Source organism: Cervus elaphus, chromosome 11 (assembly GCF_910594005.1).
Source record: "Cervus elaphus chromosome 11, mCerEla1.1, whole genome shotgun sequence".
Taxonomy (NCBI): domain Eukaryota; kingdom Metazoa; phylum Chordata; class Mammalia; order Artiodactyla; family Cervidae; genus Cervus; species Cervus elaphus.
In genome coordinates this window covers 60,722,976-60,750,152 of record NC_057825.1, presented here as the reverse complement: position 1 = coordinate 60,750,152, position 27,177 = coordinate 60,722,976, and the positions used below count along the sequence as shown (strand labels likewise).

At 38.7% G+C, this 27,177-nt stretch overlaps 1 protein-coding gene and 1 non-coding gene across 11 annotated transcripts in view; both read left to right on the top strand.

The window, feature by feature from the left end:
* Positions 1 to 12,753: 12,753 nt before the first annotated feature.
* LOC122704083 lies at positions 12,754 to 12,860 on the top strand. Its single transcript, XR_006343715.1, has one exon. It is a non-coding gene; the product is annotated as a U6 spliceosomal RNA (small nuclear RNA).
* A 6,542-nt stretch (positions 12,861 to 19,402) lies between these two features.
* The window catches only part of GCFC2 (GC-rich sequence DNA-binding factor 2), an 84,252-nt gene continuing 76,477 nt past the window's right edge, over positions 19,403 to 27,177 (top strand). For 3 of the 10 annotated variants that reach the window (XR_006343526.1, XR_006343525.1, XM_043917920.1), the window contains exons 1-2: positions 19,409 to 19,720; positions 23,422 to 23,547. Coding sequence is in view for 4 of the 10 variants with exons in the window: in XM_043917920.1 (XP_043773855.1) it covers positions 19,450 to 19,720; positions 23,422 to 23,547 (397 nt within the window). In the remaining 6 variants the exon portion in view is untranslated. Of the gene's footprint in view, positions 19,721 to 22,295; positions 22,355 to 23,421; positions 23,548 to 27,177 lie in introns of all 10 variants that reach the window. The other 7 variants (XR_006343530.1, XM_043917923.1, XR_006343528.1 and 4 more) reach the window with 6 other exon arrangements.

Below are 27,177 nucleotides of genomic sequence, written 5' to 3'. Positions count from 1 at the left end.
ATACGTATCTTACCATGTTAAAAAATAATAAACTAGAAAGAGTATATATTGTAACATTCCATCTAGATGAAACCTGGAAATAGGAAAAATTGAATCTATAGTAACAGATAGCAGATCAGTGGTTGCTTCATTCAAGGGGATTTGCTGCAGAGGGGCATGATGGGGAACTATGATGGAAATGGAAATTCCATTTTGGGGTGATAGAAATGGTCTATAACTTGATTATAGTATAAATTTGTTAAACACTTGAAATGCATACTTGAAATGCTTATTATTATATGTAAATTATATTTCAACTAAATTGATATTTAAAATATTGAAATTATAGAATTCTAAAGAGCTGGAAAGGACCTAAGTGTCTCCTGCTTTTTCAGATGATAAAAATTGAGGTCTAAAGAGGCTAAATCATTAGACCAACTAGTTGGAGAATAGACTTAAATTTTCAAATTTCAACTAGTTCAGTATCTTTCTGTGCCTGTGTCTTCTTTCTTGACATGACAGGATGCCGGGCCAGAAAAGTGCTCTGCAAAAGATCAAATTTGTGTTTTTCCTTTCACAGTACAGGTTAGGGTAGAGAATGACAGAGGGAAGCTTTACTTAGGATAGGCAAGCAGTAAGGAGCTCTGAATGTCCTGGGAGAAAGGCATAGCAGGACTTTCTGTGTTTTACTATAAAAATTTTTTTAAACTGCCTCATTTTTTAGGAAGTGGTGCTTGCTGTAGAGAAAGGGAGAAATGGTGGTTCTGCACATTGAATCATCCTGACCCAGCCCTCCTGTGACTGTGTGTGACCTGCTCAGGTTGATTGTGAAGAGTGGGCCCTTGGGAGGCCAAATGTGGCATGTCCTTGGCAAACAAACTAAGCTTGTCTTCCTTGTTCAGCCTCATAGCAGGAATATAGACCTACAAGGGCCTCATCTACAGGAGTGGACAGGTACTGCCTTTTGGATCAAAGGGGACAGGTTTCCAAAAGTGACAGTGTGAGATGAGAAACTATGGCATTAGCCAATTGATCAGGCTATAATTAAGAAGAGAACAGATCCTGCATAAGTCATTGCTTGTCAAATCTGGGCAATCTATGGGGGAGTGTTCTCCAGGTGGGATATAATAGGCATCCTGCGAAAAGGGCTTTGGGTGATTAAGCAGTTGTTTGGAAAAAACAAAAGCATTGCAAATACGTAGGTACTTGAGTCTGTGAAGCAGGTTATAGTAATTTTACTGGAAATGTTAATTCATCCATGCAGCAGTATTTATGAGCATATACTTACTGTGTGTCAGTCCTTTGCTAAGAACTAGGGATAGTGGCTACACTCCTAGAGTTTAGGAGGTAGAGGTAAGATACTTCACAAAATAGACTGCTGTGCGGTGGGGAGCATGAATTCCAATGGAAATTCAGAGAATAGACCCCTAATCTACCCTTCAGGTGAGGGGAGGGGAGATCAGGAGATGCCTCTCCAAAGAAAGTAACATTTGAGGTATAGAGCTGAAGTAGAGGCTATTCATAGGAAAGGGATGACATTGTTGTAGGAAGGTGGAGACAGAATAAAGAAAGCCTGGAGATAGGATTTGAATCTTTATGGTAAGGCAAGTGTAATGGTTTGATGGACCTGGAATAGAGTCAGAGTAGCAGGAAAAGATGAGAGATGAAGACCTGGAGACATAGGCTTTGATCCTAAGGACAATGATGAACCACTGAAGGGTGTTAAATGGGACAGTGGCATGAATATAATGTCTAGAATATTTTTTCTGTTTTTTTTTTTTTTTTCTGGAAAGAATGGACCAAAGAGACTTGATATACATGGTGACCATTAAGACACTTTTTGGACTGAGTGAGAATGATGGAGGGAAATAGATCTCAGTTAGGAGATACAGGACTTCCCTGATAGGTCAGTTGGTAAAGAATCCACCTGCAATGCAGGAGGCCCCAGTTCAATTCCTGGGTCAGGAAGCTCTGCTGAAGAAGGGATAGGCTACCTACTCCAGTATCCTTGGGCTTCCCTTGTGGCTTGGGCTTCCTTTGTGGATCAGCTGGTAAAGAATCCACCCATAATGTGGGAGACCTGGGTTCGATCCCTGGATTGGGAAGATCATCTACTGAAGGGAAAGACTACCCACTCCAGTATTCTGGCCTGGAGAATTCTATGGACTGTATAGTCCAAGGGGTCGCAAAGAGTCAGACACAACTGAGTGACTTTCACTTTAGGAGATACAACTTTTCAGGACTTGATTGAGTTTTAGGGATGAGGGAAGAGAGAGTAGTACTGGATGATGCAGTTTCTGACAGATGATACATCTGAATAATTATAACATTTTTATGCATATAAGTGGAGAATAACACTCAAGGCAACCCTTGCTATCCAAACTCGGGAACTTGATATTCAAGAAAATTTTTGGATAATTTCTTTTTGTCTCAGTTCAGTTCAGTTGCTCAGTCATATCCAACTCTTTGCGACCCTATGAACTGCAGCATGCCAGGCTTCCCTGTCTATCACCAACTCCTGGAGCTTGCTCAAACTCATGTCCATTGAGTTGGTGATGCCATCCAACCATCTCATCCTCTATCTAAACTCCTGCTATTAGTTGACACTCAAGAACAAATAGATTTGAATAATGCAATTTCTTTGGATTTCCTACCTAAATCTAGGAACGGAAATTCAGGTAGATAGTAGTGTATTTGTAGTATATTTGTTTATTTATTTTTAATATTGTCCTGCTTGTACCATGCAGCATATGGGATCTTAGTTCCCTAGCCAGGGATCAAACCTACGCCCCTTGTAGTGAAAGTGCAGAGACCCAACTACTAGCCAGCCAAGGCAGTGTTCCTGGGTTCTGTTTTTTCGTTTGTTTGAATTTGGTTGTGCTGGGTCTTTGTTGTTGTGCCCCAGCCTTCTCTAGTTTTGGTGATCGGGGGTTACTCTTTGTTGCAGTGCATGGGCTTCTCATTTTGGTGGCCACTCTTGTTGTGGAGCACAGACTCCAGGGTGCATGGGCTTCAGCAATTGCAGCACGTGAGCTCAGTAGTTGTAACTCCTGGGCTCTAGAGCTCGGGCTCAGTAGCTGTGGCACACCGGCTTAGCTGCTCCACAGTAGGTAGAATCTTCCCAGACCAGGGATCAAACCCATGTCCCCTGCATTGGCAAGTTGATTCCTATCCACTGTACCACTGGTTCCTATTCACTGTGGGAATCCCCTGGTTCTGCTTTTTAAAGAAAGTTTTGTTTTGTTCTGTTCCTTGCCATGTAGGTTCAATATTTTAGATTAAAAAATTCTATATAATGAGATACAAAGTTTATATTTTAATCAGTTGGTATTTAGGAGAGAGCTCCCAAGACATATGGTATATTAAATGTATTTGTATGACAAATTTAAACTTTTAAATATGAGTAGCTCTACTTTTTAGTATGTTAGTTTCACATAATTGGCATGTTAAGAACTAAGGAAATATATTTTCTGTCAAGTGACCAATTTGACAAAAATCTATTATCTTTACAAAAAGCAATACAATGTTTAAAATACTCAGCATCCATTGTAAGATTTCAATAAAGAAAACAAAACCAATTTGATTCTAGTAACAAAAAACTTTTAGCAGAGTTTTATAATAAAAATTCCATATTCACTTCTGGTATAACAAGGATCTTTATCACTATTTGACTTATATGACTTACCATATTTTTTTCTCCAAATTTGACTTAAAATGTGTGTGAAAATATCTAAAAAATATCAGTGATGATTCTCTGGTATTCCAACATAGTTTTTCAGAGTCAGAGGTGACAATATATATCAAATGTCAAGGCCTTTTTGAGATTTGTGAGGTTTCAAACTGTTGAAATATGACTGAAAACTGCAATAATATTTATATGGGATTGGATAATAAGAAAATTTTTAATTTTAATGTTTTCTCTCTCAGCAAGACTTCCTTGAGTGATAGATCACTAGAGTTCCCTTCCATAAAGCAAAAACATAAGTTTTTCCATAGACCACCAGACATGTTTGGACTTTTATCTAGGCTATATAGATTTCACATAAGCTTATACTTACATGTAGTGTATCTATCACCTACTTCTCAACATCTCCTAAACTCTCACAACATCCACCCCCTCAACTAATGCCCCCATCCCACTTCACTGTTTACTGAAAAAAAAAATAATCCTTTCATTATATATATATATGATTTACCTACACCTGCAGCCACCTTTTCCTTGCCTCCTGCATCAAAATTGACTTTGTTTCTGCCTGGATCCTTTGGGCTGTCACCTTGCCAAGGTTGCCACTCCCCTCTCCTACATCAGCTCTATCAGGATATGCCACCCCCAAATACACCTTTTTGGTATATTATTTTGAGCCGAAGGCACTTAAGAAACAGCAGATGCAGGAAGAGCTCTTTGACCTCCTTTTTTTCTACCTAAAACCAGGCCATAAAATTCCCATAGACTGGGAATCAATGCTGAAATGGATCTCTACAAACAAACTTACTAAATAAAATAACTCATCTATTTCAACCTGCCCCCATACATATCATAGCCACTTTCCTATAATTTACTATACCAGCTCAAACCTCTTTGTCATTTCTTCACAAGTTTATTGTATCTTTGTCTAAAAGGTATAAAAGCTTTCTAATCTGGTCACTTCTTCATATCTTCAGTCTCTTGTAAAGGGCCCATGTGCATGTAAAAATTTAACAAAACTTGTATGCTTTTCTCCTGCTCATCTAAATGTCAGTTTAATTCTGAGGTTGAACCCAGAAGTTAGAGAATTTCCCCTCTCTCCATACCCATCAGCTTAAAAACATGTCTCAACTCATGCTTTAAATCATTCCTCTTGACTCAACATTTACCCTTCAGCCACTATTCCATCTTGCCATTCTCCCTCATAGCAAAACTTGAATTTTTCCTTAGCAGTGGTCTTCAAAGTTTTTTTGTTTGTTTGTTTTTTGCCTGCCCTGGGAGATTTGGTAAAGCTATGTACCCCCTTGGCACATAGCTTTTCAGTTTTTAGTTTCCCCTTGGCAAACATTTTTAGTTTAACATTTAAATTTTTTCATGCTCTTTATATAGTTGGAAAGGCTGTAATTTCCAGAATATTGTATGTATTGGTGCTTTAACACTGCCACATCATTCTTTAAAATATACTCAGTACATCTAAATATGAAACTCATCATTCACTAAAAAACCAAAAACAATTTAAAAAGCTCATCTTTAGCACACAAATTTTATTATTTAAAATCAATAAAATTATTAATTTTAAAAATAATTATTCATTATTCTTTTTAACTCCTAGTTCTAATTTACTTCCCTCATAGAAATTTACCCTAATGTAATATATCTTTTACTTCAAAGTTTTTTACTGATTACCTGTCATAGTTCTTTGAAAAACAGTATATGAAATTAAAATGTTTACAGTTTTCCTGTGGCCAGAAGCCTCTAAAAGTTAAACAGTGTCTCGTGGGTTCATTGTAATTATTAAAACATAACAGAGCAAAATCACACTGAAGTAAAATTTTATTAGAAATGCTATCTTTTAAAAAAAAGTATTTATTTGGCTGCACCAGGTCTTAGTTGAGGCATGCGGGATCTTTAGTTGTGACATGCAAACTCTTAGTTGGGGCATGTTGAATGTAGTTCCCTGACCAGGGATCAAACCCAGAACCCCTACTTTGGGAATCTTAGCCACTAGACCACCAGAGAAATCCTGGAAATCCTATCTTAATGAAGCGAGTAGATTTTTTTTTTTTAATTGGCTTACATATTTTCTCTCTTTTATTTTTTGTGTTTTTTTGGCTGCATGGTTTGTGGGATCTTAGTTCCATAACCAGGGAAGAAACCTTGTCCCTCGGCAGTGAAAGCTTGGAGTCCTAACCACTGGATCACCAGGACTTTTCCTAATTGGCTTATGTTTTTAAGCATAGCTTACTGCTCAGAATGCTGGGCTCAGCATCAGTTTATATTTCAATTTTTCATTTTTATGTGATAAGAAACTTGTTCACATTACTAAGTAGAAGTATAAGAAATTGATACAGCAATATCAGTCATTTCTTTGGACTCTTAAATTAATGCCCCAAATGACTCGTGTACTGTCATCACATTGTTATCTGTCATCTTCAATTTGGTTGAAAGGAAAGACTAAGAAAACACCCAGTGTTCAAAATAACTTTGAATGTCCGGATTGGGGAGACTCTTCCAAGCAGGCACTGTTGGGTCCTGGCTGCAGTCAACAGTTTCTGCTTTTTCAATTCATTGTTCAGTGTTGTGAATTGTCCCCTCTGCTTGTCATCCCTGGACATTTTACATCCTGGGCAACATGCTGTTGTTATACAAAGAGATGTACACCTTCTTTTGTAAGAAAGGGAAAAGGAGTGGCTGCGAAAGCTGACATGGGAAAGGGGAAGCTGTACCCACAACACAGGCCTGCTCTTGGGAAGAGTGTTTTTAGAAAAACACAATTTTAGGAAAGAGTTCATATGAAACTGAGGACCTGAAAATTGGTCCCTTGGAAAGTCTTTGTGTGCCCTAGTTTGAAGGCCACTGGTATACACATGCTTTTTCTACTGACTCCTATTCTGTTAAAATCCACCCTAAATGCACCTCTGTCCCCACAATGCCACTGAACATGCTTTATGGCCATCAACAATATCCACGTTGCTAAATTCCAATAAACATCATCTAAGAAAGAATTAAAGCTTCAGGAAAAAGATAAAAAGAAATTCTAATGTAGAAGTCTGACCCAAAGTAGCTATTAAAGAATTTACCCTCACAGTGGTCAAACAGAGTAAGTGCATTTTATAACTAAACATTAATAAAGACCAGGACACAGGATACACTAGTTTATGGAGAGGTCTCCTGGTCCAACTGGCTCCAACCAGGAGTGCCGTGGTGGTGCAAAGCTGCATTTACACAGCCATGGCTTCAGTCCATTTTCTGAAATAAGCTGTCCTATTAGAGCTTTGATAAAGCATCTGGCTAGTGATGAACAGCTTCTGAAATGGTAGGAAAAGCTGTGCACTTCAAAGAAACCTTTGGCTCAGCCATCACCATCTCCCCCACTTCGTAGCAGGTACTATCTGACATTCCAAACTTACTTAGAAAAAAATTTAAAATACTAAGGTAATGCTTGGCAGGACTTATTTAAAAAATTCTCTGGTCCCTAAAGAAACTTCTTCGGGCCATATATAACCAGCTATTGAACACAAGCTGCTTTGTAGGGTGAGGAGAGTGGAGCTAACGTTATAGCTTATTGGGGAAAACAGTCTTTAAGCATCCAGAACCACCTCTCTAAGGATTTAGTTTAAAAACCTTGGGCACTGTCTCCAGAGCTTTCAAAAAGTCTCACAAAATGCAGAAACATGACCGGTGCAGCATCCTTTTTGGAGTCAATGGTGCCTTTCAGTAAGGTTAACTCTCCATCGCATCAACCAAACTGGAAAAGCATCTTTTTCTCTGTGAATAATAGATTCCGGCCACCCCGCTCCCCAGCCTATTCTTTCTGTGCGTCTCTTTCTCTGTCTTGTAAGTATATAGTTTACTATTAAACTCCTGACACGCTTGAAAGTCATTTATCATCTATTTCGTCCTCAATATAAAGCATCAACTTGAAACACTCGCTTTAGACACTGTTTAGAGAGGCTGTGATGACTACCCGCTGATGTGATGCAGTGGGGTTTTTTGTTTGTCTAAGAGCCATGGGAAGAAGTCTGTTTGTAGTGGAATTCCTTCTTTCTTCAAGTCGGGGACGTTTTCCAACAGCAGGTGGCCAGGTGACGCTCACAGCGTCCGCAACCCGAAGGTACAAACGCCTTCAGTTTTTTGTGGAAAATGTCCCAGTAGGGCGGGCTTAGGAGCATGCGCAACAGATGTTCCGTTAAGAAACCTCTGAGCACGCGCACAGACATCCGGACTGGGGAGACTCTTCCGGGCATGCGCTGTCGGGTCCTGGCTCCTGTCAACCGCGGCAGGAGAATCGTGTGTAGTTCAGGGCCCCCCTTGACCGGATTCCAGACTCCTGGAAGAAAAGCTGGTATATTTGTTTTTATGACTGGAGTTTTAACATCTGTTTTTTCTTCTTGAATAATTTCCCCCCTAAATACAAATATATATTGAATACTCATTGTAAAATATCTAACAATTTACATTCAAAATCCACTAGAAAAATAGGCAAAGAACCGGGGAACAAAGATTTCACAGAAAAAATGGTTACAAATAGGCCTCAAACATACAAAAAGATGTTTAGCATCAGTTGTAATGAAAAGCTGAGTGTCCTCTTTGCGGCCCCATGGATGGTAGCTAGCCAGGCTCCTCTGTCCATGGAATTCTCCAGGCAAGAATACTGGAGTGGGTTGCCATTCCCTTTCTCGAGGGGATCTTTTAGACCCAGGGATCGAACCCAGGTTTCCTGCTTTGCAGGTGGATTCTTTACCAATGTAGATACCAGGGAAGCTGCACTGAGTTACTGTTACGTACTTACTGGCTTGGCAAACAAGGAAATGTCTGGAGACATACTCTGTAAGAGGATATGGGGAAACAGGCACTGCCTCAGTGCAGATGGAGGAGGAGAATGTCACAACCCTTAGTGTTTACCAGACTGTAGGTGTATTTACACTTTGATTCAACTAAATCCATCTTTGAGGAATTCTTACTATAGACACACTTGCTTACATATGAAATGATGTATGAGGCTGTTGGTTGTAATTAGGTTGAAAATTACCCAAATAACCATCAGAGGGCTGATTTTAAAAACTATAATTACATATGGACAGTGGAGCATTATGCAGCTGTGAGAAAGAATGAGGAAGTTCCCTGTGTACTGATATGGAAAGATCTCCAGGATGTCTTGCTAAGTTAAAACACTTTTGTACTTGGGTTTTTTAACTTAGCAAGTAAGATATGCCTTTTGTGTAGGACAGGAGAATAAGATTTTATGATCCTTTCTTGTTTCCACATAAATAAATTCTGGGAAGATACCCAGGAAACAATCATAATTTCTTGTGGGGTGGAGGGAAAGACAGGGTGAGGGACTTCTCGATGCATGTGTTATAATTTACTGGCTTTTGAACCAGGTGAATGTTATCCATTAGAAGTAAAAAATTATCACTTTTAAAATATTCAGAAATATGTACTATAAAAGATGAAAACTGTCCCCTTCCTTCTAAAGATAACTACTATTAACAAGACCAAGAGCTTTGGTTTTAAAAAACCCTTTTCCAGGACTTCCCTGGTGGTCTAGTGGTTAGGAATCCACCTGCCAATGCAGGGGATTTGAAATCATATGAGAGCAAATAAGGCCATGAAGAATTATGTGCCAAGATTCAGGAGAAAACAGAAAGATGGTTTGATCTCTGGTCCAGGAAGATCCCACATGCCACAGAGCAACTAAGCCCCTGCACCACAACTATCTTCTTTCAATATCTTACTTGATTTAATCGTAAATGTATTTTAAAAATTTAATTATCATGCATGTTATTTACATGCTTCAGAAATATGGAGGAAAGGGTTTTTTAAATTTTTATTTAAGGAAAAGGTTTTTAAATTTTTTGGCTCTGTTGGGTCTCCATTGCTGCTTGCAGGCTTTCTCTAGTTCTGGAGAGTGGGGACTACTCTTCATTTTGGTGCTGGGGCTTCTCACTGTAATGGCTTCTCTTGTTGCAGAGCGTGGGCCCTAGAGCATGCCTTCCAGTAGTTGTGGTGCAGGGGCTTAGTTGCTCCATGTCATGTGGGATCTTCCTGGACCAGAGATCAAACCTGTGTCCCCTGCATTGGCATGTGGATTCCTAACCTCTGGACCACTAGGGAAGTCCCAGGAAAGGGTATTTTAAAACCGAAAGCTCTTGGTCTTTTATATTTTTAAATTTATCCACCATTTATATTTGTTAGTCATTTGAATATCCTCTTGTGTGAAGTGTCCATTCAAGTCTTTTGCCCATTTTCTGTTGGGTTGTCTTTTTCTTATTCTTTATACTTTCTGAACATATTTCCTTTGTACATAAAAACTTTTGGCTTCTTTTTTCACTTTAATATATTTTGATGAACAATAGGTCTTTATAAAAATCTATTTATTTTTAATTGGAGGATAGTTGCTTTACAATATTGTGTTGGTTTCTGCCATATAGCAACATGAATCATTCATAGGTATACGTGTGTCTCCTCCCTCTTGAACTTCTCTCACCTCCCACTCCATCCCACCCCTGTAGGTTGTCACAGAACACCAGATCTGAGCTCCCTGTGTCATACAGCAAAATTCCACTGGCTATCTAATTTTACAAATGAACAGAAAGTGTTAATTTGATATGGTCCAATTATCAATTTTTAAAAAATGAGTGGTGCTTTTTCTTTGGTACTGTTTAATCTGCCTTTAAACCTATTTATTGAGTTCTTAATTTCCGGGTTAGTTGCCAAATTTGTCTTTTCTCTTTGAACATATTAAGCATTGCTACTTTAAAATCTATGTCCGATAACTCCACTCGCTGGTTCTCCTTTGGGTCTTTTTTTTCCCTTGATTTTTGAATACATCAATTTGTCTCCTTGTATGCCTGGCTTTTTTTTTTTTTTTTTTTGAAATGTGGTTATAGAGATAATTTGAAGCCTCAAAGTAGTGCCCTTTTCCTCAATAGAGAATTCACGTTTCCTCCTGACAGGTGGCTACAGACACTACCAATCTCAGAGCTACTTAATCCACTCCAAAACTGAGATAATTCAGAATTGGGCTTTAGTGCTTATGAGGGCCTGTTCAACCTACTCCTAGAGTGTGACCCTTTGCATCTTAACCTAAAGCCTGAGGATTTGCTTTAGATCATATTCCCAAACCCCATGAGTCTGTACAAAGCTCTGTTTAGCTTCTCATCTGTTTTGCATCTTCTGAAACTGGAAGATTGGCAGAGCCCCAAATACTGGACTCAGCTACCTACTTCCATCTTTCTGTTTTCTCCTGAATCTTGGCACATAATTCTTCATGGCCTTATTTGCTCTCATATGATTTCAAACATATATTTTAAAATAGTCATTTCTAGTTGTCCTCTAGGAAAATTGGTCCGAATTGCCTATTCTGCAGAACTTTTTTTTTTATAACTTAAAAAAGTGCTTCAAGACTTCTTTAAAGGGAAAAAAGTTCTTTAGTTTTATGTTCTTTTTTTGTGTTTTGAGAGTAAGACTGGGTCTTGGAGCTTTATTGATATGGTAATTTAAAAAATAATTTGAAATATTTTACAGCTGATTTTCATACAGATTTTTTTAAAGCTATTAATGCTCTTTAAACCAGAAGCTCTCAGGACTTAAGTGCTGTGTGTTGGGGTCATGGGTAGTGGAGTTAAGAGTTGGAAATGGAGAGTAGTTGGAGTACCTTCAAGTTGATTTTGATAGCAGCGTGTCTCTTTTGTACCAACACTTCTCTGTCGTCATCTCTAGCTCTCAGTAGTGTTTCATGCAGGTGACCACTCTATTCTTCATTTTCTCTGAGACCTAGTTCTGCTCTTTTTCTCTCTCACTCTTAATTTCTATTTTGCTGACTTATTTTCCTTTTCCCAACCTCTGGTTCCCTAGTGCTTAATCTAGAGGTCTCTTCTCTATCTAAATTCTCTTCCCAATTAATCTCATGCAGATCTATGAGGTTAAATATTTTCTTGGCAGAAAAATCTCAAATTTACATCACCAGATACCTTACCATATCTTCTATCCCGTTATCTCCTTTTTTCCTTTAAAAATTTGAGGTATAACTTACACACAGTGAAGTGCACAAATCTTAAGCATACAGCTCAATGAATTTTACATCCATGTAGCCACCACCTAGATCTACACGAGGCATTTCTACATGCCAGAAGGTTCCGTTGTGGCCTTTCCATTCAATACCCCCTTCTCAAAGATCTCTGTTATGACTAAAGTTTTGCCTGTTCTTGAACTTCATATAAATGGAATCATACAGTGTCTATCTTTTTGTGTCTGGCTCCTTTCACTCAACAAAATGTTTTAAACATGTATCTGTGTTGCTCTGTGTATCAGTAGTACATTCTTTCTATTACATAGTATTCCGTTATATGAATATTCCACAGTTTTATTCATTTTCCAGTTGTTAGATGTTGATTTTCCCCAGTTATATTTTACTATTATGAATAGAGCTGGTATGTTATGAACAATTTTGTACATCTTTTTTTTTGAAAGATGTACATTTAAAGATGTACATCCCACCACACTCTTGGAAGATCTGATTGGATGGCTTACATAATAAAACATTCTAAGAGAGAAAAAATGACCTTGACTTTTTCAAGTTATTAAATTCAGTAACAGTCTTTTTTTAAAACCAATACCTAAAATGAGGGGTTACAAATCTGTGAAGATAACTGAAATCATCAGTTTACAGAAAATTATAATTTTCCAATCCTAAGAAAATTTTCAAGAGAACTTGAAAATTTTATTGATTCCCTATCCCAGTGATTTTCTTTCTTCAAGGCACTTGCAAATCATTAGCAATTTCTGTATCAGGTGAAGAAATACGTGCACACAAATATTTGGTTTCTTTATGCTGGTTGTAATTGCACCAGGGGGACAAACAGCAACATGTGCAGTGGCTGAGACACTCTCAAACCACAGATCCAGTACCTTCTGTTGACTACTTCAGCCTTCTTCAGTGATCTTATTCTTTTCCTTTACTTCCTAGCTACTCAGAGTGTGGTCCTCAGACCAGGAGCATCAGTTTCACTTAGGAGCTGCATTAGTTATTTTCTGTTGTGTGACAATTTATTCCAATATTTATCAGCTTAAAACAATACACTTGGGTGCTCGCTTCGGCAGCACATATACTAAAATTGGAACGATACAGAGAAGATTAGCATGGCCCCTGCGCAAGGATGACACGCAAATTCGTGAAGCGTTCCATATTTTGTAATATATAATCCCTAAAGGCATATATAAAAAAACAAATTGATGCAAAATTTCAAGTAGAATAAAGCCATCATAACTGATGAAAATTACAAAAAGATTTACTACATAGCATCTGTCTTTAAAAATTGATATGTTTCACTCATAAAAATTTTCAAAAAATGTAAAAAAAAAAAAAAAACAACACACTTGGGACTGTTTAAGAGAATAATCTCTTAAACAGATGGTGTTGGGGAAACAGGATATTCACATGCAAAAGAATGAAATTGGACACTTATCCTACACCATACACAAAAAGAATTTCAAAATATATTAAACACTTAAAGGAAAAATCTTAAGCTGTTAAAATTAAAAATTAAAATTCTTAAGGGAAAATCTTCATGACACTAGTCTTGGCAATGATTTATTGAATATGATGCCAAAAGCACAGGCAATTAAATAAAAAATAGACAAGTAGGACTACACCAAACTAAAAAGCTTCTGCCCAGCAAGAGCAACAATCATCAGAGTGAAAGGCAACATACAGAAAGGGAGAAAAGTATTTACTAACCATGTATCTGATAAGAGATTAATATCCAAAAAATATAAGGTACTATTGCAACTCAATGACAAAACAAAACCACTACCAACAACAAAACCATATTAGCTCAACATCACTAATCAGGGAAAGGCCAATCAAAACCACAATGAAACATCACCTCACACATGTTAGGATGGTCAGTATCAAGCAATCACTCAACAGTCAACAAGAGTTGGCAAGGTTGTTGAGAAACTGCAATATTTGCACACTGTTGGGCAGGAATGTGAAATGTGCAGATGAAAAAAACAGTATGGAAGTTCCTAAAAAGTTAAAAATAAGACTACCATTTTTGTTCTTGATTTAGTCACTAAGTTGTGTCCAATCCATGGACTGTAGCCTACCCGGCTCCTCTGTCCATGGGATTTCCAGGCAGGAATATTGGAGTGGGTTGCCATTACCTTCCCCAGGGGATCTCCCTGACCCAAGTCTCCTGCACTGGCAGGCAGATTCTTTATCACTGAGCCACCAGGGGAGCCTGAGACTACTATATGATCCAGCAATCCCATTTCTGGATATTTATCCAAAAGAATTCACATCAGGATCTTGAAGACATATTTTCATTCTCACACTTATTAAAGCACTTTTCACAATAGCCAAGGTATGGAAACCACCTAAATGTCTATTGTCTAATGAATGGATAAAAAAAATGTGGTATATAGGGACAGTGGAATATTATTCAGCATTAAAAAAAGAAGGAAATTCTGCTATATGTGACAAAATGGATTAACTCTGAGGACATTATGCTAAGCCACAGGAGGATAAATACTGCATGATTCTACTTATATGAGGTACGTAAAAGAGCCAAAGGCTTAGAAGCAAAAAGAATGGTGACTGCCAGGGGCTTGGAGGAGGAGAAATTGGGCATTAAAGTACAACATGTAAAAAGTTTCAGTTAAAAAGTAAAAACTCCAGAGATCTGCTGTATAACATTGTGTTTATATTTAACAATACTGTACCGTACACTTAAAAATTTATTAAGAGGGTAGATCTTATGTTAAATATTTTGAGCATCATTTTCTTAAAAGTATCTTCTAACAGGTCAATCTGTAGAGCTAATTTGGCTAATAGCAGCTTACCATCAGGAGCATGATCCCCAAGGGTATTGTGACCCTTCAATCTCAGGACAAGGGACCATCATACTAGGTACTCAAAGACAGATACTGCACAAATGAAAACAAATTTTATGGATGCATTTCCACAATAGGCAAAGTCACTTCAGTTGTGTCCAACTCTTTGTGACTGTATGGATTGTAGCCTGTCAGGTTCCTCTGTCCATGGGATTCTCTAGGCAAAAATACTGGAGTGGATTGCCATGCCCTCCTCCAGGGGATCTTCCTGACCCAGGGATAGAACCCAGATCTCCTGTGGCTCCTGCATTGGCAGGTGGGTTCTTTAGCACCACTAATAAGTGTTTTTAATTCTCAAAGGAGAGAGTGATATCTTATTTATTTATGTAATTTCTCAAAAAAATTGTTCTCTGAGAAAATCTGACATAGTTTTGGCTTAAAACTGAAAATATATCTATTACTTAGAACAATAGAGAATGAAAAGCACTATTACGAGAAAGGAGGCAATTTCCAAAAGATTGACACCACCCTTCTGTAAGTAGCACATTTCTCACTAGAGGGAGCTCAGGATCCACTGGTTAATGCTAGAGAAGCTAACTAAAATGTCACTTCACTGTGGGATAAACGATTTGTTTGAGTAAATATGACATCAATTTCTAAAACCTGGGAATATTTCATATGCCAATTTTCTTTCAACTATTAATCTCTGCAATTTTAAATTATATGAGATGAATAATGCAAAGTTTCCTAATAACCTTTAATTAATTTAACAAATTAGTAATGTCCTGGAGAAGGAAATGGCAACCCACTCCAGTATTCTTGGGTGGAGAATCCCATGAAGAGAGGAGCCTGGCAGGCTAGAGTGTGTGGGGTTACAAAGAGTCAGACATGACTAAGCGAATCTCTGTCTTATTATTGCTCTTTAAACCAGAAGCTAGTCCCTTCTCCAGGGTATCTTCCTGACCCAGGAATTCAACCCAGGTCTCCCACATTGCAGGCAGATTTTTTACCAGCTGGGCCACAAGGGAAGCCCAAGAACACTGGAGTGGGGTCGCATGAAGCGAGACAGGACTGAAGCAACTGAGCACATAGACTAGTGCACAGGTGTTCATGGAGTTTCGTGTGTAACAGTAAACAAACAGAACCCCCCAGATATTCATCAACAGATAAATGAATAAACACATTTTACACACACATACTGGCTTTTCCGGTAGTCAGGCAGGATGTGAGAGTTGGACCATAAAGAATGCTGAGCACTGAGGAATTGATGTTTTGAGTTGTGCTAGAGAAGACTCTTGAGAGTTCCTTGGACTCAGTCAATCCTAAAGGAAATCAACCCTGAATCTTCATTAGAAGGATGGATGCTGAAGCTGGAGCTTCAATACTTTGGCCACCTGATGAGATGAGCTGACTTACTGGAAAAGACCCTGTTGCTGGGAAAGATTGAGGGCAGGAGGATAAGGGGAAGACAGAGGATGAGATGGTTGAATGGCATCACTGACTCAATGGACATGAGTCTGAGCAAACTCTGGGAGATAGTCAAGGACAGGGAAGTTCGGTGTGCTGCAGTCCATGGGGTTGCAAAGAGTTGAACACAACTTAGCAACTAAACAACATAGCAACAACAATACATACACACAATGGAAAAATACTTTGCAATGAAAAGAAATGAATAACTGATGCATGAAAGCATAGATGAATCTCAAAATAATTACATTGAGTGAAAAAAAAAAGACAAAAGAGTACATACAGTAAAACTGCATTTACATAAATATCTAGAAAATGCAAACTAATCTATAGTGACAGCAGATCAGAGGCTGCCTGGGGATGAAGAGGATGTGGGGAAGGACGAGAGAGAGAGAGAACAGAGGGTACTGAAGATGTTCAGTCTCTTGATTTGGTGACAATTTCATAGCAAAACATCAAAGTGGACACTTTAAAAATGTGAAATTTATTGTGTCAATTCTACCTCAATAAAGCTGTTACAAATAAAAATTCCACCTGCAATGCAGGAGACCCTGGTTCAACTCCTGGGTCAGGAAGATCCACTGGAGAAGGGATAGACAGATGATGGAATTCCAGCTCAGCTATTTCAAATCCTAAAAGACGATGCTGTGAAAGTGCTTCAATCAACATGCCAGAAAATTTGGAAAACAGCAGTGACCACAGGACTGGAAAAGATCAGTTTTCATTTTCATTCCAATCCCAAAGAAAAGCAATGCCAAAGAATGTTCAAACTACCACTTAATTGCACTCATCTCACATGCTAGCAAAGTAATGCTCAAAATTCTCCTAGCCTAGGCATCAGCAGTATGTGAACCAAGAACTTCCAGATGTTCAAGCTGGATTTCAAGCTGGATTTAGAAAAGGCAGAGGAACCAGAGATCAAATTGTCAACATCCATTGGATCACAGAAAAAGCAAGGGAATTCCGGAAAAACATCTACCTGTGCTTCACTGACTACGCTAAAGCCTTTGACTGTGTGGATCACACAAACTGTGGAAAAATTCTTAAAGAGAAGGGAATACTAGAACACTTTACCTGTCTGCTGAGAAATCTGTATGCAGGTCAAGAAGCAACTGTTAGAAACTGACATGCAACAATGGACTGGTACCAAATTGGGAAAGGAGTACATCAAGGCTATAATGTCACCCTGTTTATTTAACTTGTACTCATAGTACATCATGCGAAATGCTGGGCTGGATGAAGCACAAGCTGGACTCAAGATTGCTGGGAGAAATATCAATAACCTCAGATATGCAGGTGACACCACCCTTATGGCAGAAAGTGAAGAAGAACTAAAGAGCCTCTTGATGAAAGTGAAAGAGGAGAGTGAAAAAGCTGACAAACTCAACATTAAAAAAACAAAGATAATGGCATCTGGTCCCATCACTTCATGGCAAATAGATGGGGAAACAATGGAAACAGTGATAGACTTTATTTTCTTGGGCTCTAAAATCACTGCAGATGGTGACCGCAGCCATGAAATTAAAAGACACTTGCTCCTTGGAAGAAAGGCTATGACAAACCTAGACAGCATATTAAAAAACAGACATTACTTTGTCAACAAAGGTCCGTCTGGTCAAAGCTGTGGTTTTTCCAGTAGTCATGTATGGATGTGAGAGTTGGACCATAAAGAAAGCTGAGTGCTGAAAAATTGATGCTTTTCAACTGTGGTGTTGGAGAAGACTCTTCAGAGTCCTTTGGACTGCAAGGAGACCAAACCAGTCAATCCTCAAGGAAATCAGTCCTGAATATTCATTGAAAGGACTGATGTTTGAAGTTCCAATGCCTTTGCCACCTGATGTGAAGAGCTGACCTGTTAGAAAATACCCTAATGCTGGGAAAGACTGAAGGCAGGAGGAGAAGGGGACGACAGAGGATGAGATGGTTGGATGGCATCACCGACTTGATGGACATGAGTTTGAGTGAACTCCGGGAGTTGGTGATGGACAGGGAAGCCTGGCATGCTGCGGTCCATGGGGTCATAAGGAGTCGGATACGGCTGAACAACTGAACTGAACTGAATGCAACAAAGGCAGGTAGTCTTAACCTCAAAAGTATTTTTGTGAATTCAAGAAAACCAGTTATCTCAAGTTAAGGAATTTAGAGTTTTTCTATGTGTGGGAAAATGCAAGAGTTTGGGCTCACTGAAATAATTCCTTTCATATGCATCTCAGCTATCTCTGGTGAGTATCCTGCTTTCCTCAGTACTCACTGTTTCAGTTCAATCTTTCAGTCATGTCCGACTCTTTGTGACACCATGGACTGCAGCACACCAGGCTTCCCTGACCATCACCAGCTCCCAGAGCTTGCTCAAACTCATGTCCATCAAATTGGTCATGCCATCCAACCATCCCATCCTCTTTCGTCCCCTTCTCCTCTTGCCTTCAATCTTCCCCAGCATCAGGGTCTTTTCCAATGAGTCAGTTCTTCGCATCAGGTGGCCAAAGTATTGGAGTTTCAGCTTCAGCATTAGTCCTTTCAGTGAATATTCAGGACTGATTTCCTTTAGGATGAACTGGTTGGCTCTCATTGCAGTTCAAGGGACTCTCAAGAGTCTTCTCCAACACCACAGTTCAGAAGCATCAATTCTTCGGCTCTCAGCTTTCTTTATAGTTCAACTCTCACATCCATACATGACTACTGGAAAAACCACAGCTTTGACTAGATGGACCTTTGTTGATAAAGTAATATCTCTGCTTTTTAATATGCTGTCTAGGTTGGTCATAGGGTTTCTTCCATGGAACAAGCGTGTTTTAATTTCATGGCTGCACTTACCATCTGCAGTGATTTTGGAGCCCCCGCAAATAAAGTATGTCACTGTTTCCCCATCTATTTGCTATGAAGTGATGGGGCCAGATGCCATGATCTTAGTTTTCTGAATGTTGAGGACTCACTAATGAGCAGCTAAAGCCGGATCACAGGTATTATTTTCTTCCCAATTGCCCTAGAGAGCTGGAATCACTGATTACTGTGACATACTTGTTTATTGATACAAGAAACGCTTCATTTCTCCTTTGTTTTAATTCTTGTTTGGAGAGAGAACTTCACTCTCCCTAGAAAGTAGAAGAGCAGATCCAAGTCTCAGTCCAGGATGTGGGCATAATGTCTGATTCCTCGAAAGCGTGTGTACAAGGGAGCCTGTGAGCGCTGCTCTCCACGGCGAAATCTGCGAGAATTTCTCAGCGACCATCTACTCAAGCTCACCTTGCAAAACAAAGAGAACGCTCTACATCCCCATACCTCATCCCTGGAACCCCAACTCTCGAGCAGATCGAAAGAAGCAAAGCACGCATGCGAAGGGCGAAGCTGACGTCTAAGCTGGGCGGGTCCCATGCAAGCAAGCAGTGGAAAGACAGGAGCGTCTGCCGGGGTACTTGCCCTAGAGGGGCGGGGTTAGCCGGCGGGAAGCGGAAGCTGCGCGGGGCGCTGGGTCCTCGGCCATGGCTCACAGGCCGAAAAGAACGTTCCGGCCGCGCCGAGCAGACTCAAGTGACAGCGACGGCGCCCAGGAGACATTTGCTGAACCCGGGGAGACTGGGGAGCAGGCGGCCCGGGGCCCTGCGGTGAAAGGGCCGCCGTCTGGAAGAGGCCACGCGGAGGTGGCTGAACTGCTCCGCCGGGGCCGGGGCCGTCGCCGCGGCCGGGCCTGGGCTAGTTCCCGGCGCGCCGCGACAGCGGCTCCGCGCCTGGACGGATCCTCGGACGTCCCAGGTGATGCTGGGCAGCAGAGTGGGCGCCCGGAGCGGGGAGTGGGGAGGGTGAGGTAGAAGTCCGCGGGCTGTCTAAAGCATTCTGTAACGCGGTGCCTACCACAGCAGCATTGAATCGCGGAGATGCGTGCCTGTGAACACTGGCTGCTGCCTGCATGTCCACATTGGGCCGCTTGGGGGCGTAGAAAGAACTCTGCGCGGTTTGGGCTTGTGTTTGCATCGTCAACTGAACCCTCACCAGTGACTGCTTTAAGTGCTTGATGCTTACGGAGAACCTAAATTGCCACCCAAGAGTTTAAAAATTCCTAATACTCTTAGGTAGGCGGAAGTGCTTTCTGTCCCCATTTCTTTTTCTCGAAAACACTTAACCAAACCGGCACGCTGGGAAAACTTAGGTGACAGACTTTAGGACTTTTTTTTCAATCGGTTATTTAAAGAAAAGATAAGTGTAGCAGTATGTGTCACTAACAGTAGATTGGGCTTCCCTTGTGGTTCAGCTGGTAAAGAATCCGTGTGCAATGCGGGAGACCTGAGTTAGATCCCTGGGTTAGATCCCTGGGTTGGGAATATCTCCTGGAGAAGGGAAAGGCTACCCACTCCGCTATTCTGGCCTGAAGAATTCCATGGACTGTATCGTCATGTGGTCGAAAAGAGTGGGACACGACTGTGCGACTTTCACTGACTGGTGACTCTGTAGACTACCAATAAAGTTAAACGCAATGCAGCAATTTTGAAGTACCTTTGCCTTCTTGAAAATAGGATTCAGGCCGCATAAAGTTGTTTACATGAGATGTGTTCTAGTTTGAATTGGAGTTAAATACGAATATAGTTAGAAATAAAGCTATATAGTTAGAGAAAGAAAGAAAAACACAGAAACAGACTTGGAAGGAGCTTGTTACGTGGTGTCTTGAAGTATAAATACATTAACTTCAGACTCAGACACACATAAAAATCTTTGAGATTATATTTCAGTCTAAAAGGAACTTTTAAAAATATTCCATCGTGAACTTAGTAGTAAAGTCTCTAGAAGCAATCAACTTCTCCAGGTAAATGACACTTTTTACATACTTTGTCTGCAATCCATGGCACTCCAGAATACATAACACCCAGATTTAATGAATTGAGGTTAATCCCTGCCCTGTTAATATGAGTAGAAAATCCAGTTTGTCACCTGTGGATAATGTCACCAGTAGAATGATAATTGAACATTTCTGATTTGTCACAGGATGAAATACCATGTAGAAAACAAACCTATGTTGCTAATGTTAGGTTTTTTTTTTATTATTTTCAAGATGGTATAATTTCAGTAAATTATCTGTAAAAAAAAAACTATATATATGTATATATATAGTTTTTGGTTATACTTGAGGTAGGAATATTTTCACCCCAATATTTTTAGTCCAAGTGATTTTGTTGATTTCTTAGTCATTGTTAATAATCACCTGTTTGTCTGAAGTTTTCATGATTTTTTAAAAATATTTTTGTGCTTTATGTAAGTCATCTGGTTAAACTTCGCTTCTCAAACTTTTTGTTCTTACAGTTTTGGTCTTAAAGTTTACTCTTTGTACTCTTTAAGAAGAATTAAAGACCCCAAAGAACCTTTGTTTCTGTGGATTGTATCTGTAATGTTTATTGTTGTTCAGTTGCTAAGTCATGTCTGACTCTTTTGTGATCCCAAGGACTATATAGCCTTTCAGGCTTCTCTGTCCATGGGGTTCTCCAGGCAAGAATGCTGGAGTGGGTTGCCATTTCCTCCAGGGCATCTTCCCGACCCAGGGATCGAGCCTGAGTCTTCTGCTTTGGCTGAGGATTCTTTATCACTGAGCCACCAGAAAGGAAGCCCCTATAATGTTTACCATATTAGAAATTAAGATACATTTTTATTCTTTTTTAAAGTTAGCTCATTACATGTAAGGGTAATAAACATTTTTAAGAAAAATAACTTTTCCAAAAAATAGTAAGAATGACATTGTTTTCAGTTTGCAAATGTCTTTAATGTCTGGCTTCTCAGAAGACAGCTGAATTCTGAAAGCTGTCTCTGCATTCAGTCTGTTGAAATATATTGTTTTGTTTGAACGTGTGAAGAAAACCACAGATAGGTGATTAAGAGTATTTAACAGCCTTTTTAGTTCTTTGAGAGTTTTCTACTTTAGTATTACAACGAAGCTCAAAAGGTAATAGGTTTTCAAAGGTTAGTTTGCAACAGATGTCAGCTGAAAAAAACACACAATGTAAGAGTTAAGTTTTGTTTGGGGCAAAATGAAAACTGTAGCCCAGGAGCAGCATTTCATATAGCTCTGAGAAACTGCTCCAGAGATGTAGGGAAGAGGTCAGTATTATGTATGATTTTAGTGAAGAGGAGTTGTGCAGTCAAAAACACATTTTAGCAGAAGCTTGCTGCTAGTCATGAGGAACAGATGTCACCATTAATGATTTTAGTGCTTTTCTAGATGTGAGGGGATGCAAGAACTTGGCTCATAAAATCTCCTGAAAATACCTGTCTGAAAGCCTGTTCTGCCAGTTTTCCCAAAGCACAGAGTGCCTCATTCCTGATCTCTACCGTGAACTCCTTTCAGGATGTGTTGAAGATCAGTAACTATAGCAGTTTGTGATTTCATCCTTGTACAGGCAGAAGGCAAGTGCCAATTTCTACGTGACATGTGGAAGCTGAAACCGTATCATTTTGTTATGCTCGATTAGATTAAAATCCACCCGTGTGTTTTGCACTCTCAGTGGATCTTTTACCCGTCCATGATTGGTAGCATCTTCGTTCCCTAAGCAGTGTTCAAACCTGCACTCCCTTCATTGGAAGGCTCAGTCTTAGCCACTGGGCTGCCAGGGAGATCCCTAAGGAACATTTTTAAGATAGAGTAGTTATTTATGCAATCTTAAATCTTAAGGTTGTTCATAAATATTACAAAATAATTGTGAACCAACAAGTCCTTTTTTGTCAATAATACCATGAATTCCTTTACATCTTGCTCATTCAGTCCTGATAACACTTCTATGGGGTGTTCTCTCTTAATACTCTCTTTGTTTATTGATTAGTTGACTGTGTCCTTTACAGAATCATACAGTGGAAATAGATCCATGATTTAGTTTAAGCCTGCAGTGCCCATTATAGTACCTCTTACCACCAGCCTAAATCCAAGAGTTTGATATCTCCGTTTAGTAACTTTGTGATGTTGGACATGTTATTTAGCCTTTCCAGTCCCTAGTGTCCTCGTCAGTAATAGCATTTACTTTATTGAATTGTGAGAATTAAATGAAATATATTTTGTAAAACAGACTTCAGTATGCCTAGCACATAGCAAGTATACATTAAGTGTTCTTTTCTTTATATTCTTATTTACTACCACTGTTAGTCTTTTCTCTTTTAAATATTCTTTCATTTTTTTGTCATTTACTTTTTTCTCTTTTTGTTTTTTCCCTTCCCTCTTTTTGTTGCATTTTTAAATAGTATGTATTTCATGTTATTTCACTAGTTAGGTAGATAATGCAAATAGGATATATTGTTGCATATCTATAGACTGTTGATTTCAGAAAGAAAGGAAGTTAAAGAAAGATCTGCATATCTACTTTAAATATGTGAAGTAAAATTAAAACACTGTATTTTACATATGCTATGTGTTGTGTAGAATTTCAGTTACTGATTCCAACATCCTGAATCTTTCTTGTTATATTAAAAAAATGTCCTGTTAGAATCCAGAATGGTTGATCTTTCAGCCGACGAAGAGGATGGAGCACACCATTCTTCAGAAAGTAAAGATGATCAGAGTTCATCTCCCAACGGCTCTAGGACTCTGGAGGACGAGTTTTCATCAGTAGGTCAGTAATTTTTGTAATTTTGGTTAAGAATTTTACTTCTAGTATTAACATTTTTCTATACCAGTGATTCTTGTTTTTGATAAAACTCTAGTGAAGTATGGGGCAAGTAAGTTATTACTAATGATTGTCAAGGGACCAAAATTTGCTGTCATTTCCATTACATAACATGCCCAAGGTCAGACGGGCTTATAAGAGAAAGCACTAGGATTCCAACCTAGGGAATCTGCCGCAGAGCCTATATACTTTTTTTGTTGTTTTGTTTCGGATTTATTTACTTATTTTATTTTATAATAGCAGTTGTTTTATTCTGTCCCACAATTTTGTGGGTCAAGAATTTGGGCAGAGCTTAACAGAGATTAACTGTGTTCCATGTGGCATTAGCTGAGCAGTTTGACTGGGCTAGGGAAGGGATCTTGCCTTATACATCTCAGGTTCAGCATAATGTTTACCTGAGCATAGTTAATGATCTATAAATGCTGAAAAAATTAATGATAGAGAGCTGAGTTCCACTCCTCGCTCTGCTTCTAAATAGCTGAGTTAGTCTAAAAGGATATTGAACTACTCTGGGCCCTGGCTGCCTCAGAGTCTGCATTCTTAACCATTGTGCTCTACTGAGTGATTCATGCCATCTTTCAGTGTCTGAAAGATGGTAAGAATTTGTCTATGAGGATGTTTCAGGTACAGGATGCAGCATTATATAAAAACCTAGGGAAGATAACCAGAATAATATGCAGAGAGCTAAAAAGTAGTTGTTGGGCTGAAAGTGCTTGGTTAAGGTTTAAGAAAGAAGAAGAAAAAGAAAGTAAGGTACAGGTTGAAGTCAGATAATACAGGGTTTTGAGGAAACTACTGAAAACTTTATGCAAATAGATGACACGACCATTTTTGTGTCTTAGAAAGATAATTCCATTCAAGGGTTGGCAAATTACCACTTGTTTGCCAAATCTGGCCCACTGTCTGCTTTTGTGAATAAAGTTTTATTAAATCCATGCTCATTCAATTGTTTGTCTGTGGCTGCTTTTGCACTACAATGGCGGAGCTGAGAAGTCATAACAGAGACTTATGGCCCAAAAAGCCAGAAATATTTCCTTGGTCTACTCTAATTCAAGGTTCTTAACTTCTCTTGTGCTGCAGACTCTCTTCAGTCTCATAAAGCCTAAGACCCCTTCTGAGCAAAACAAAGTATATAGCTTTATAAAGAAAACAAACTAATTTGAAATATAATTGTTAATATATAATTTTAAAGATTTGTAAGGTAGTAGCAAGTGCTTTATTACATATGAAATAATAAGAACCAGAAGTTCTTGTAATTTTTTTTCTTAAGCAAGTTCATTAAGCTACAGAAGTACTTAGTGATGAAGCCAGTATTAAGAATTGAAGTCTAGTAAACACGTAAAGTTTTGTCCAAACTCTAGATACAATGCTGTCCAGTAAAACTTTCTATGAAGGTCCTGTATCTTCACCATCCAGTATATTACCCACTAGCTACACGTGGCTGTAAAATTCTTGAAAAGTGGCTAGTGTGACTAAGGAAGTGGATTTTTAGTTTGCTTAAATGGTCACATGTGGCTGGCGGTTACTGTATTTAACATGCTGCTGTAGAAAATGGCAGATTAGACAGGTAAGGCAGTACTTGTAAAGTGTTGGTAGCACTGGGAACCTAAGGAGAGAAGGCAGAGTTTGGAAATGTATTGAATAGTTTTTGATTATCATAGTCCTTAAGGTGTTATTGAAAGATGAAAACTTGTCCTGCAAGGAACATTTTATTTTTTCTTTTATTCTGGAGAGGGAAAAAGAAGAAATGAGATAAGTTTAAGGAAGTATATAGAAGATAGAGTGCATTTATTTTTGTTGTTGTTGCTGTTCAGATGATATGTCTACTGAATGATCCAGTACTGGAATGTCTGCCTTGAGATATTCATTGTTGCAGAGACTGCTTACCAGTGGGACATAGTATTAGCCTCTGTTTTTTTTAATTGAAGTATAGTTGACTTACAGTATTAGTTTCAGGTGTGTAGCAAACTGATTGAGTTATATATATTTTTTTCAGATTATTTTCATATTATAGGTTATTGCAAGATATTGCATAAGTTCCCTGTGCTGTACAGTAAGTCTTTATTGCTTATCTATTTTATATATAGTAGTTTGTATCAGTCTCATACTTCTAATTTATTTCTCCCCGACACCCTTTCCCCTCTGGTAAACATAAGTTTTTTTCCTACGTCTGTGAGTCTTTTTGTTCTGTTCTTGTCTCCTTTGTCAAGATTAATTGGCAATAGGTGTGTGGTTTTATTTCTGGGCTCTCCTGTAGCTCTATAGTATTATCTGAAGTCTGGGAGAGTTATGCTTCCAGCTTTCTTCTTTATCCTCAGGATTGCTTTGGCAGTTCTTTTGTGGTTCCTTATAAATTTTAGGATTGTTTGTTCTAGTTCTATGAAAAAATGTCATCAGTAATTTGATAGAGATGGCATCAAATTTGAAGATTGCCTTGGATAATATCACCATTTTAATAATATTAATTCTTCCAACTGAAGAGCATGTGATATCTTTCCCTTTCTTTGAATCATCTTCAATTTCCTTTATCAATGTTTTATAGTTCTTAGCATTTAGGTCTTTTACCTCCTTAGTTAGGTTTCTTCCTAGGATTTTTTTTATATGATTTTAAATGAATTTGTTTACTTTCCCCCTCTGATATTTCATTGTTAGAGTAAAAAAATACAACAGATTTATGTATATTAATCTTGTAGTCTGGCTATCTTACTGAATTTATTTATTCTGATGGTTTTTATGTAGAATGTTTGGGGTTTTCCTATAGAGTATCATGTCATCTATGCAAAATGATAACTTCATCTCTTCAATTCCAATTTGGATATGTTTCATTTCTTTTTCTTGTCTGATTACTGTAACTAGGACTGTCAAAACTATGTTGAATAGAAATGGTGAGCTATTTGTCTTTCTCTGCATAACTTACTTCATTTAGTATGATAATCTCCAGGTCCATCCATGCTGCTTGCGAATGGTATTATTTCTTTGTTTTAATACATATCACAAATATCATATGATATTGCTTATATGCAGAACTAAAAAAATGATTCAAATGAACCACTTATAAAACAGAAACAGACTCTCAAACTCAGAGAATGAACTTGTGGATATCAGGGAGGAAGGGTGAGGGGGGTAGATTGGAAGTTTGGGACTGATGTGTATACACTGCTATATTTAAAATAGATAATCAACGAGGACCTACTGAATAGCACAGGGAACTCTGCTCAATTATCTGTAATAACCTAAATGGGAAAAGAATTTGAAAAAGAATAGCTACATGTATCTGTATAACTGAATCACTTCACTGTATATCTGAAACTAACAACATTGTTAATGAACTATACTCCTATGTGAAAGTGTTAGTAGCTCTGTCATATCTGACTCTGTGACTCCATGGACTGTAGCCCACCAGGCTCATCTGTCCATGGGATTCTCCAGGCAAGAACACTGGAGTGCATTGCCATTCCCTTCTCCAAGGGATCTTCCTGACCCAGGGATGGAACCCACGTCTCCCACCTTGCAGGCAGATTCTACACCATCTGAGCCACCAGGGAAGCCCATACTCCTATATAAAATAATAAATAA